This window comes from Esox lucius, chromosome 11 (genome assembly GCF_011004845.1).
Source record: "Esox lucius isolate fEsoLuc1 chromosome 11, fEsoLuc1.pri, whole genome shotgun sequence".
Taxonomy (NCBI): Eukaryota; Metazoa; Chordata; class Actinopteri; order Esociformes; family Esocidae; genus Esox; species Esox lucius.
This window is the reverse complement of record NC_047579.1, coordinates 14588381-14600194: the sequence shown is the minus strand read 5'-3', so window position 1 is coordinate 14600194 and position 11814 is coordinate 14588381. Positions and strand designations below refer to the sequence as shown.

Sequence of the window (11814 nt, the reverse complement as noted above, 5' to 3'; positions counted from 1 at the left end):
GAGAAGAAAAGTTCACTTAGTTCACTCACTCAGAGTTAGTTACACTGTAGAATTTCATAAACAACCCTATTATGAGTTATTTATCAATCATGGGAAGGACATGGGGAGAATGAACACAGTACTTTAGTAAAGTTGAGAGTTGACTCCCTATAAGGACTCATGGGGAGAATTAACACAGTACTTTAGTAAAGTTTTTCTGTTGTTGCTAAGAACGTTTGAAATGACGAGTCCTTTTGAAAATGCTATGTATGGCCGATGTTTCCTAAGAGATCGTGTTTTTTACCTTTGTTATTAATTATTAGTATTTTGTCTTTGTTATTTTGCCTGTTTACATGTTTCCGATGCCAACAATGCCCGTTACATTTTAAAATGAATAGTATAATAGCATCGTTTTATCTGTTCAATTCGTAGTCGTTCACCACAAGCTCTGGGATTGAGCTGAGATTGCGTATTGCGCAGGCGTGTCTAGCTGAAGGCTAAGGGGAGTGACGTGGAGAGGAGCAGCGAAATTCACTCACTGAAGTTCAACTGAAGGAATTCATTCAACCGCCGCTGTCCGTTGTACTACAGGCTAGTAGATGTTCCGAAGGAGCGCTTTCTTCGCTGTTCTGCTGCCCTTTATTGCAAGAAACATCAGAAACATTTCTACTGATTAGCTGTGGGTCTACCGATGGGGACGTTATGTCGTTGGAGTTACGCCGCTGGATTTTGTTATTTTAGTTGAGAAGAAGGGACTGTGTTGCGCTCGGAGCAACAGTGTTGGTATAAACATGCTGACACCGATCTTGGCGTACTTGCTATCCGTTCTCCTTCTCTGCCGGATAGCGTTCTCTCAATACTCCAGCGATCAGTGTAGTTGGAGGGGCAGGTGAGATTTTTAATAACCTACAAATGTGTTCCTTGAAATGACTGTTTATAATGGTCATACACACTTGTCTTTGTAACATTTAGATCTCAAGACCTAGCTAGTTTTGTGGAAATTGATAATTATTTAAAATGGTAGTCGAAAGACGCAGTGTTTATGCAAGGACAAATTGTGAAGAGGTTGTTGCAATTTTGCTCGTAATTTAAAAAAGAAAGAGTTATACACATACATAATGTATTCTCCAGAGACGAATGTCGACATTGTGTTCCTCATACTTAAATTAACTTTTCTGGTTGAATAATAGTTACACAGTGGAATGCTAGCGTAGCTACTTTTCAAGAAGTCAACAAACAGGGTGCGTTGTAGTACTGGTATTCCTTTTCAAAATCTCAATGGACAGACAAGGCAATTTTTCCATTTCTATTTGTTACTTTGCTTTCTTTTTCTTACTATTGCAAAATCAAAGCACGTTTTATGTACTCAATTTCTTGGCAGCACCATCGTTACAATAAATTGCTAGTTTTGACACCTATTCTTAAAATTTACATCATAAATGCCTGTGGGTTAATATTCCTATTCTAGGTCTAGATATAAAATTACACCTGTTAATACATATGGTGATGTTTAACACGTAAAAACGGAAATCATCAAATATCTATTACAGACCATAACATTTAACTGTGTGACATTGGGAGAATTTCCAATTGGGTGTCCGCATTGGCGTTAAGAAAGTGGTAATGTCTTTCCTCTTGTAAGCCAAGATAGGAGTGGTCTTAATAAGCTACCTTGAGCTTGCACCAGTGGATCTGTTACTCATTTGCTCTCCTCTTAGCTAATGCATTCTAATTGTATTCAGACTGAGAGCGCGAGCGATGGCAGGGAACTTAAAACAGACTTAATTAAAGAGAATGTGGTGAGGAGACGAGTGGTTGTACCAACAGATGTCCAACATGTGCCCCACTCTCCTTTCATCGATGGAGCTTATTCATATTTTACCATCCCATTTTCATTTCTTAAACAGCCTGATGAAAAAAAAAAAAGAATTGGTCGTTCCTCCTGTGAACTTCAAACCGCTGAGCCTGCTTTTATTTGGCGTTGCACCCCCATGGTAATAGACCTCTGCTGTGGGTTCTCAGCCTATAGCGTCGTCTTCATGCATCCCCATGGTAATAGACCTCTGCTGTGGGTTCTCAGCCTATAGCTTCGTCTTCATGCATCCCCATGGTAATAGACCTCTGCTGTGGGTTCTCAGCCTATAGCGTCGTCTTCATGCATCCCCATGGTAATAGACCTCTGCTGTGGGTTCTCAGCCTATAGCGGCCTCTTCATGCATCCCTATGGCGTTCACTGTGAGTGACAGAGTCGAGCTGGACCTCACGACTTCAGATTAGACGTCAAGATCTGCTTCCGCTTCTCGGAGAGAGGGGCCTCCTCCCCGGGGAGAGCCCCTTTAGCCCTGGTTGCCTCCTCCCTGAGGGGGAACCCCATTAACCCTGGTTAAAAATAGGGAGCTTCGCGGAGTACAGGGAGGCATTTGGAAGTGTGTCTGTCACGGTGTATATGGAGCGGTGGGTCTGTCAGCCAGGCGCCAGGGGGTCGGTCCAGACCGGAGTGCTGCCCAGACAAGCCTCTTCCAGTCTCTTTTGTCCCAGCGGCAATGGGAGGTTCGGGTGCGTGACCTGCATTTGCACTTGCATGCGGCAATGAGAACCGCTGTTGGTTGTCCCGGGCCCCGTGAGTGCAGCAGAACCCCGCACCCCCTCTGACTCTGAGGCAGTCTGCCAGGCGGCCAGTAAAGCCGTTTGCCAGGCCGGAAGCGATGGCCAGCCACTGGAGGAGCTGCGTTGAGGTGCGGAGCCTCGTGACTGGCCACACCGCCGGCTGTGTGCGGTGCACGGAGTCCGAGGAGCCTAAACACCTTGTCTAAAGATATTAAAACCACCCCTGTGGTGTACTCCCCACGCCCCATTCAGACACACGCACTAAACCACCAGGCAAGCAAGCGACACATTCCTAGCAACCAGCTACAGCCGTCAGTAATGGCACACTATTCCATTTGTAGTGCAGTAGCTGGTATCAGAGCTTAGACTGGAGCTGGATGGGGAGTTGCTCTACAGCAGGCTGCTGACGGTCATTGCGTGCCATTTGAGACAGGCTTCTGCTCCTTGTCACAGAGCTGCAGCCGGGGGTTTGTCCCTTCAGGACCAGAACTGGACCGCCGTGATCACGCTAAGCTGCGATTTCACTGCTTTGATGCCACACTTCAGAAAGATTTACCAGAAGCAAGCTGACATTTTCTGTTCCCCCTGCCAAGTTGTATTTTTAGCCGGGGCCCTGTCTGGTGCGCCAATGCTACTCGGGGTGTCTCTGTTCCGCGCTCAGCCGATAATGCCGTAGGCCTTCGGTCGATCGCGGACGACGGCAGCGGCTCAAGACTTGGTTCGCGTTCCTCGTCTAAAGTACCCCCTCCTGCGCCAGACCAAACCTAGATTTGCTCCCCCGCTCAACAGTTCCTTAGGGTGCCATACCACCCTGTGTCTATCTGAGGTGTTGCCAAATTGCCAACCTGGTTTGCCTCAACTCCCACGCCGACGACCCGTCCGTGACGTTGGATAGTCCGTCCGACCTGTTTGAACGCACGCTGACCCCTTTTCCTTCTTGCCCTCCTCTTTCCTTCTCCCTCAGCGGTTTAACCCACGAGGGCCACACTAGGGATGTGGAACAGGTCTATCTGCGTTGTTCCCAGGGCTCCCTGGAATGGCTCTACCCCACCGGGGCCGTCATCGTCAACCTGAGGCCCAACACCCTGTCCCCAGCGGCCTCCCGCCTCTCCGTCTGCATCAAGCCCTCCGCGGACTCCCACGGGACCAACATCTATCTGGACCGGGCGGGGAAGCTCCGGCTGCTGCTGCCAGAACCGGACCAGGCCCTGGGGAAGGTGACCTGCTTCGGCGTGCAGGAGGGCGCGCTGTTCATCGAGGCCATACCTCACCGGGACATCAGCAGGCGAATCACGTCGTTCCAGTACGAGCTGGTTTCGGAGAGAACCGGAGCCGGGATGGACCTGCGGTCGCTGTCCGGTAAGATACTAGCCGGCGCGTCTTCATTCACTTGTCAGTTTGTTGTATGTTAGCGGTGGTTAGGTCGACCCGTCCACATTACAGCCTTTCCAATCCTTGAGTTTCAAGATTGTCAGACGAACCCCGTGGGATGTATTTTAGGCTTTCAGTGACTGAGGTAGATCAATGACTTTAAGCCGGAGGAAGTTAACTGGGGCTTTCAGTGGACAGCTGTTTGATTGACTGACCATGAGGTAGTTTCATGTGTTTGTCTTCTGGGTTGCTGTTAATAATGGCTTATCTCCTGGACCCCCTCTCTCTGAGGGTATCTCAGATAGGCAATGTACGTAAATGTAAATAATATAAATACAGTACCAGCCAAAAGTTTGGACACGCTTACCTATTCAGTTGAATATGTATAAACATGCACACACACACAAACACATACACATACTATGTAGTACTGTGCAAACATCTTAGGCACCTGGAAGAATTAAAGTTGACCTGAAAGTCAAACTAAAGACTTATTTGGGTATTACGTGTTTATTTGTAAAAGAAAGAATCTGTACATATATTCTTTTTAGAAATAAACACTTGCTGTTTCACACATGTGTATGACATGCATTGTATATGTGTGAAATAGGACAAATAAGCAACCAGGTAATTAATTAATTATCATATTGTAGCTTCGCTAAATGCAGCCATCTGCTGGTTTGTAAGAAAGAAAAATCCAACACATTTTTATATTCAATCTTCCATTTGTTTCTCTTTCCACTGAAGAATGTCTGAATCCTGGTGTGGTTTCAGTGAGAACGATCCTAAATCGGACAATTTCTAAAAGCAACACATTGGAACCGAAATCCAACCCGGTTCTCTCCTTCTACTACTAAACCTTTACAACTTTTGATCATTCAGTTTTCAATGCATTCACCTTTTTCTTCTCTCTTTTCACTCTGTCCCACTAACTTCACAGTGAGTTGACTGGGGGATATTTTCATTGCTGACGTGTGTATGTATGTATGTGTGTGTGTGTGTGTGTGTGTGAGTGTGCAAGCGAGGTACTGCCAAACAGAGAGGCCTCACTCTAAAAACAGGGCTGCATTTCCATCAAGCTGTGTACCTGCCAACCCTTCATGGCTCCTAGCTGTGTAGAGACACATCCAGCAGAGAAGGACTGTGTTTCTTTCACGCTAAAGCCAAATAGGAGTAGTATGAGTTATATCTCCCTCACATCTGGTTTTACTGACTTTCCGGGGATCACATGATGTTCATATCCATGATAACCAGCTGGCAAAATGGAGACTGTGAGGGAGGGAGGGAGGTCGAGAGACACTGATAAACAACCAGGCCTTAATCGAGTTGATCCAAGATATCGGTCTAAATGGTTGTTTTGGCTGTTGTACTGTAGTCGACTCAGTCGGGCCTGATGTTCTGCTTGTTTTCACCAGGGCTCATATCTTGTTACTGACGTTCATGTATATAAGCTAGCCAGTAGCGTACCAAGGCTAGCCAGTAGCGTACCAAGGCTAGCCAGGAGTGTGTCTAAGCTAGCCAGTAGTGTTTCAAGGCTAGCCTGGAGTGTATCAAGGCTAGCCAGGAGTGTATCAAGGCTAGCCAGGAGTGTATCAAGGCTAGCCAGGAGTGTATCAAGGCTAGCCAGGAGTGTGTCTAGGCTAGCCAGGAGTGTGTCTAGGCTAGCCAGGAGTGTGTCTAGGCTAGCCAGGAGTGTGTCTAGGCTAGCCAGGAGTGTGTCTAGGCTAGCCAGGAGTGTGTCTAGGCTAGCCAGGAGTGTGTCTAGGCTAGCCAGGAGTGTGTCTAGGCTAGCCAGGAGTGTGTCTAGGCTAGCCAGGAGTGTGTCTAGGCTAGCCAGGAGTGTGTCTAGGCTAGCCAGGAGTGTGTCTAGGCTAGCCAGGAGTGTGTCTAGGCTAGCCAGGAGTGTGTCTAGGCTAGCCAGGAGTGTGTCTAGGCTAGCCAGGAGTGTGTCTAGGCTAGCCAGGAGTGTGTCTAGGCTAGCCGAGCTGGCTCGGGTTTGTTTTTGACCCGCTACGTTTCCAGCAATCTGCTTCTGTGTCTAGTGGTTTGTGATGTGGCGGCACGTCCCCAGCCCTGAGGTTGAGTGAGAGAGCACGACTCACGGTCTCGTGTCATCTGAAGCAGGAAGCCAGGTCTAGAGGTCTCTGGTATCCAAGAGCGCTTGCTTGGCTTCGGTTTTCCCTCTGTTTCTCTTTTTTCCCTCTGTTTTCCTTTATCTCTATCTCGCTGTTATCCCTGTGTGTTTTTCTGCACCTCTATCCAGTTCTCTCTCTCAGACCTGCTGTGCTGGGATTGAATTGCTGTCTCCTCCATCTCAGAGGAATGCATCCATCACCAGATGTTGGGCAGAGAATCATTTTTTGTAGTTCATCTCTATCTCTTTCTATCTCTGTTATTCTGTCTTTCCTCTCTGTCTCTGTATTGTTCTCTCTCTCCCCTCACTCTTTTTCCTACCTCTATATTTCTTCCTCAGTCAATTTGTCATTAATTGCCACCATTCCTCTTCTGTTGGATTTGTCTCTCCATCCCGGCTCCCCGTCTCGTCCTGTGTCCTTTTGAAGTGGTTGTCATCAGAGCTGGCTGGTATTACTGTTGCTGCGCCCCATTAGAGGGGAATGCATCTGGGACCAGATGTTACAGTGGGGACCCCGCGCGACCCCCCCCCCCCCCTCTCTGAAGTGGTGGGGTTGAATCGGTGCAACTTGTGTTCGGGCTGGGTACAGAGAGCTGACTCTGGCTCGGTTCATGCCAAGCCATTCCTGTGGCGACGTTTCATGTCTGTCACGTGAGCCGCGACCAGAGAGAGGAGAGAAGCTAGCTGAGGGAAAACTGAGGCGCTGCTGCCCTCGAAATGGCAACAGTTTCCCTGTGCAGTGCCATTTCGGATCCAAAACCGGGTTAGGATTTGGAGTTTGCTAGCCTAAGCAGCCCTCTCAGCAAAAGGTCCTGCCCCGGGGCGCGGTCGTTCGGCCTTTCTGATGTCTCCCTTCTCCAGCTGTTTCTAAGCCCCACCAGAGCCTGTGGCTGGATAACCCCTGACCTCTAACCCCTTCTAACCTCTGGTGGTGGTGCATGAGTGTTGTGTTGCAAAACCAGCCGACCTGGCACGCCTCGACCCAACCCCCCCCGTCCGTCCTCACCCCATTCGCCCTCGACTTCAGAGCAACCTGTCTAAAAATAATCCCTTCTGCCTGAAGGCATGTCTCGAGTTGACTGTCGGCTCTGTAAAGATCGGCTTTAAAAAGAAATCAGTTGTTTCAGAAGGGGTCAGAGGGGGCCAGGGCAGGGCTGAGATGTAGCGAGACCTGTCTGCATGGTCTTAAAGGAGAATTTCACTTTTTCCACTATATTCAATGACTCCTCAACCTGAGAAAGTCCACCGGCTCAGTAATCCATGTATTTCATACACACTTAAACCTCCGCTAGCTGGGAGTCTATAGAAAGGCGTGTGACCATGTGTTAGAAACTGTCTCATTAACTTTGGATGTGATCTGATGTTACTTAAAGGTGATTAAAAAAATATATATATGCTCACATACACTGAACTTTCTCTGCTAGCGTTTTCTGCTAGCATTGGCTAAAGTTAGCTAAATTGCAGTTTTCTAGGGTGTGGAACTATTTACTGTAACATCACTTTACATGTCATGTATGCTTTAAAAGGATTTTTAAGAACATTTAGGATGTTTAGAAATGTTTAGATATCAAGTAATAAACAATTTCTGCTGCTGAGTATATGACCGTGAACGTCCATATTATACATTAATTAGTAAGTACCAAGACACATCTTATACACCCTTTATATCAATCTTTTGATTAGATGTCCTTTCACCGGAATGCCTTCATAATATTCTTTGGCTGGACTGTTTGGTGAGTTTTCACCAGATTGTTCACTCCACAGACAGATTGGTCAGCCAGTCAGCAGGGTGGCCAACACCAGCCAGTAAGTCAGTTTGACACTCAGCCAGTCAGTTAGTCAGCCAGTCAGAGGGTTACTAACCCATCAGCCAGACAGTCAACCAACCCCCCAGACAGTCAGTTAGTCAACCAGTACGACAGTTTTTAGCCAGTCAACCAGCCGGTCAGTCAGTCTGTCTGTTTCCTGAACTGGGGGATTACCGGAACTCTACTAAACCTTTCCACCGACTCTCCTTCCCTTCTGCCCTCCGCCCCTTAGTCCAGATCTGCTGACAGTGTGCCCCTACTCTAAAACACACACACGTACACCCCCCCCCCCCCCCCCCCCCCCCCCCGTCCACACCCCCCGTCCACACCTGGTCCGGTGACTTCTGCTGTTAAAGTCGGTCCACAGCAGTGAGGCCTAATAACGGCTTCTTTTCCTGCCAGGCTAACATCAAGCCACGGGGCCACCTGAATCAACTAACCAGCGACCCCACTGCTCATTTAGAGCCCTTTCCCCAGTCGTAAAGACGTCACCCGAGGCTGTCTGCATCGGGGGTTGAGCTATTGTAGGACCGCCTGTATGGCCACTCCAAGGGGGAGCGTGTAGCCCTGATACTGGGGGGGGGGAGGCTGTTCTTTACATCAGGCTGTTTTGGCTAATGGCTGTTAAGTTGTAATTGCGCCCTGAAGGAATATCTGAGGGACTTTTCCCTGGGTGTAAACACGTCTCTCCTTGCGTATAGAACCGGTCAGAGGTGAAGCCTGAAGCCCAGAGGAGCCGTGGCTAATAAAAGACACTTTAGATAATGTCACTTTACTTACCGGCTATTAGGCTGCTGTTGTTTTGGCCCTAAAAAAGAATGAGGAGACCGCACATGTTGGGACAAAGCCACGCAACATCTGGGAACTGGGTGAAACGTTAACCTGAATGTTAACTTCTCTATCCTGCTATTTCTTAAAACTGTGATACATGCTGTAACCCCCCCCACACATGACCTTTCCAGGGGGTTTTCCTAGCCGCTGACATGTTGTAACTGGCTCTTTGGGGCTTTGGGCCGGGTGTATGCGTAGGCCCTCGGTGGTAACTGCCCATGTAAAAAGGCCTTCATAAACCAAGTTGCCTCCCTTCTAGGTGCGTTCAGTCCGCGGCTCTGGTCCCAGTGGGTTTGTAGAGACCCAGCGTTGGAGTGTTTGGGTCAGAGGTATAACTCCGTTCTAGGTGCGTTCAGTCCGCGGCTCTGGTCCCAGTGGGTTTGTAGAGACCCAGCGTTGGAGTGTTTGGGTCAGAGGTATAACTCCGTTCTAGCCGGCATGTGGTTCTCATTGGCTTCGGGGTGTCAGGAAGGGTGTTTTTAGGGAATGGGGGGGGGGATCAATTGCTTCTGAGAGGTTCCTCCTGTGGCAACCACCTCCATCTCACACCCGATCCTCCCCCTTCCCCTCGGTCTCCTTCAACCTCCTCCAGCGCACGCTCCCTGGCACCGGGCCTGTTTTAATGAGCGGCCTGTCCTGTAGTCAGAACCAGGTCCGTCAGGGTGTAAAAGTCACGGTCCGTGACGGGAGACTCCCTCCATGCCGCCTGCCTGGTATCCTGCTAGGGCTGCTGGGTAAATAAACAGCCATCTGGGAAACATGGAATTAATTGCAGGACATGCCTCCCAGCGGCCCGCAGCCCACTTCCTGTGTGTGTGTGTGTGTGTGTGTGTGTGTGTGGGGGGGGGGGGGGGGGGGGCTAGTGCCTTTGCCGACCGGCCTGGCATGTGTTTTTTTTAATAATATTTTTTCAAAGTGGTTGAAGCACTGAAGTCAATGGTGGGTGTTTGAAATGGCATTTAAGAATGAGGAACACACTTCGCTCCCTCAGAGTTGTCTGTCTGACGGCACGCATCTCATCACCTCCTCTCTTGCCTCCCCACAGCTCCCTGTCAGCCATGCACCGATGCCGAGGTGCTGTTGGCTGCCTGCACCAGCGACTTTGGTAAGGACCACTCACAAACCTCACACCCTGTTAAGCAAAAAAGGGTTAAGTGCCTTGCTCAAGGGCACACCGACAGATTTGTACCATTGTCGTTATGCCATTGCATGTGTTTTTACTGTCGTTGGCTTGTGGTATATGTTGCACTGCTGCGGACTAACTTTCTTTTGTCCCGGTTTCCTCCACAGTGGGCAGGGGCAGCATCCGGGGGGTGGAGCAGGAGGTGGAGAAATCGTCGGTCACCGTGGCGATCAGCCGCCTGTACAAACAGAAAACCCAGGTGTTTGCCCCCGGTGGGGTACGGGCGAGGAGGTGGACGGGGAAGGTGAGGATTCCCAGGCAATGCGGGGTCAAGTCTGGCCCTGGCGAGGGTGAATTCCTGTTCACTGGGAGCATACGCTTTGGCGAGGCCTGGATGGGGTGCGCCCCGAGATACAAGGACTTCCTCCGAGTGTACCGGGACGCCGAGCATGGAGGAACGAATCCGTGTCACGTAGACACGGACTGAGTTAAACATAGGCCGGTCCTCGTCGCGCCAGGGTCGGGTCGTGCCCACGAAACATGGACTGGGCCATCGCCACAACAGCAGCTTCTTACTAAATGGACGGGAGACCCGCGTCTGAGCCAAATGGGGAGACTAACTGAATAGAGAGAGAAAGAGATCTGCAGTCAGACTAATGGACAGACTGGAGACAGACACTCTACTCCCTCTCTTCCGGTATTCTGATGCAGAGACACGGAATGTTGCCGAGCAGCATTGTGCCGGTCGGACTCATTTCTCCAAAAGCCTAAGTTGTTGTTGTTGTTTTTATTGTTGTTGTGAAATATTCAAAGAATCTTGCAGATTGTTCTAAGACTGTCCTATTGGAATGTTGTAAGGATTTTGTTCAGTTGCAAGGTGATCCAAGGATTCTAATGTAGCACACCCTGTTCGGAAGATGTTTAGAAAATGTGAAAGAAGAACATTTCTGAAATGGAGACTCCCAACTGCTTTGTGAAAAGCTTGATGTACAGTTTCGAAGTTGTTTCTTATGAAATACATTTATAAATTCAAAGCCTGCTTTTAATTTTGATTTATTTTGGTGGAATGAAAATATAGAAGTGCAATTTACAGCCTGTATTATTTCCACAGGTTGTTGTATGAACAGTTTTTTTTTCTCCACTGATTAAAAGGTTTTTTTTCCCCTGGAAAATGTTTCACTTTTTGTGGTTTCGTTATCTCTCTGTGTGTGCGTGTTATTTACTCAAACCAAATCACCAAGGACAAAACCAGCACAGAAACTGGTTCATGGCCATTTCCTATTGAATACTTTTTCATTGTTACTATTACAAATATTTAGTCTCCTCATCAGTGAATGGGAATGCAGAGTTTAATAGGTAGGCGGTTTCTTCTCACAATGAAGCTGCTTCTTTTAAGGAGATAGATCAGATTAAACTAATACACATTTATGTCCAGATTTTCAGTTTCAATAGAGGTGTTTTAATTTCCCTTCCATCACATAAGACTCTATATTAACGTCGTGTTTCGCCTCGTTCTGTGGCTGGGAAAGGGACTAGGGAGATGGATGCAGCACTGGTTGAAGTCACAGAGAGAGAGAGGGAAAAGTGAACGTAAGAGACCTATTGAGACAAACAATGAGACAGGGATAGTGTACCGAAAGTATCCCCTGTCTTTCTTACTCAGAATGTCTAGATTTTGCTTCAGCAATGTAAACACATATTTTCCCATGCAAATAAATACCTTGAAGAGAGGAGAGGTTGACAGACAGAGGGGGAGAAAGAGTTGGGTGGATTCCTGTCCTCTCCCCTGGTTTCTGTGGTGTTGGGGGTGGTGGTGGGTCAAGGTGAAAGACCTCTTTGTTTCAGCGTATAGGCCTCCGCTATGTGGAGAGAGGCTGACTACACTCAACGCACTCCTGTCATCGACGGACCACTGGATAGAGACACGCGGATCCGAAAATCACTTACAGCTCTGATCGGCA

General features: G+C 48.4%; 1 protein-coding gene across 1 annotated transcript; it reads left to right on the top strand.

Moving 5' to 3' along the window:
- The first annotated feature begins 442 nt into the window (after positions 1-442).
- Positions 443-11025, top strand: metrnla (meteorin like, glial cell differentiation regulator a). Its single transcript, XM_010866343.4, has 4 exons — positions 443-868; positions 3551-3945; positions 9776-9835; positions 10021-11025. Exons 1-4 carry the CDS (start codon positions 771-773, stop codon positions 10338-10340), a joined length of 873 nt encoding a protein of 290 aa, XP_010864645.1. The 5' UTR covers positions 443-770; the 3' UTR covers positions 10341-11025.
- Positions 11026-11814: the final 789 nt, after the last annotated feature.

What these genes read in the sequence shown, in the direction of transcription:
- metrnla (XM_010866343.4), top strand. Translation starts at nt 771, where the DNA reads ATGCTGACACCGATCTTGGCGTACTTGCTATCCGTTCTCCTTCTCTGC. An exon ending in CAGTGTAGTTGGAGGGGCAG is followed by an intron (nt 869 to 3,550) that starts GTGAGATTTTTA and finishes CTTCTCCCTCAG; the next exon opens with CGGTTTAACCCACGAGGGCC. An exon ending in GGACCTGCGGTCGCTGTCCG is followed by an intron (nt 3,946 to 9,775) that starts GTAAGATACTAG and finishes GCCTCCCCACAG; the next exon opens with CTCCCTGTCAGCCATGCACC.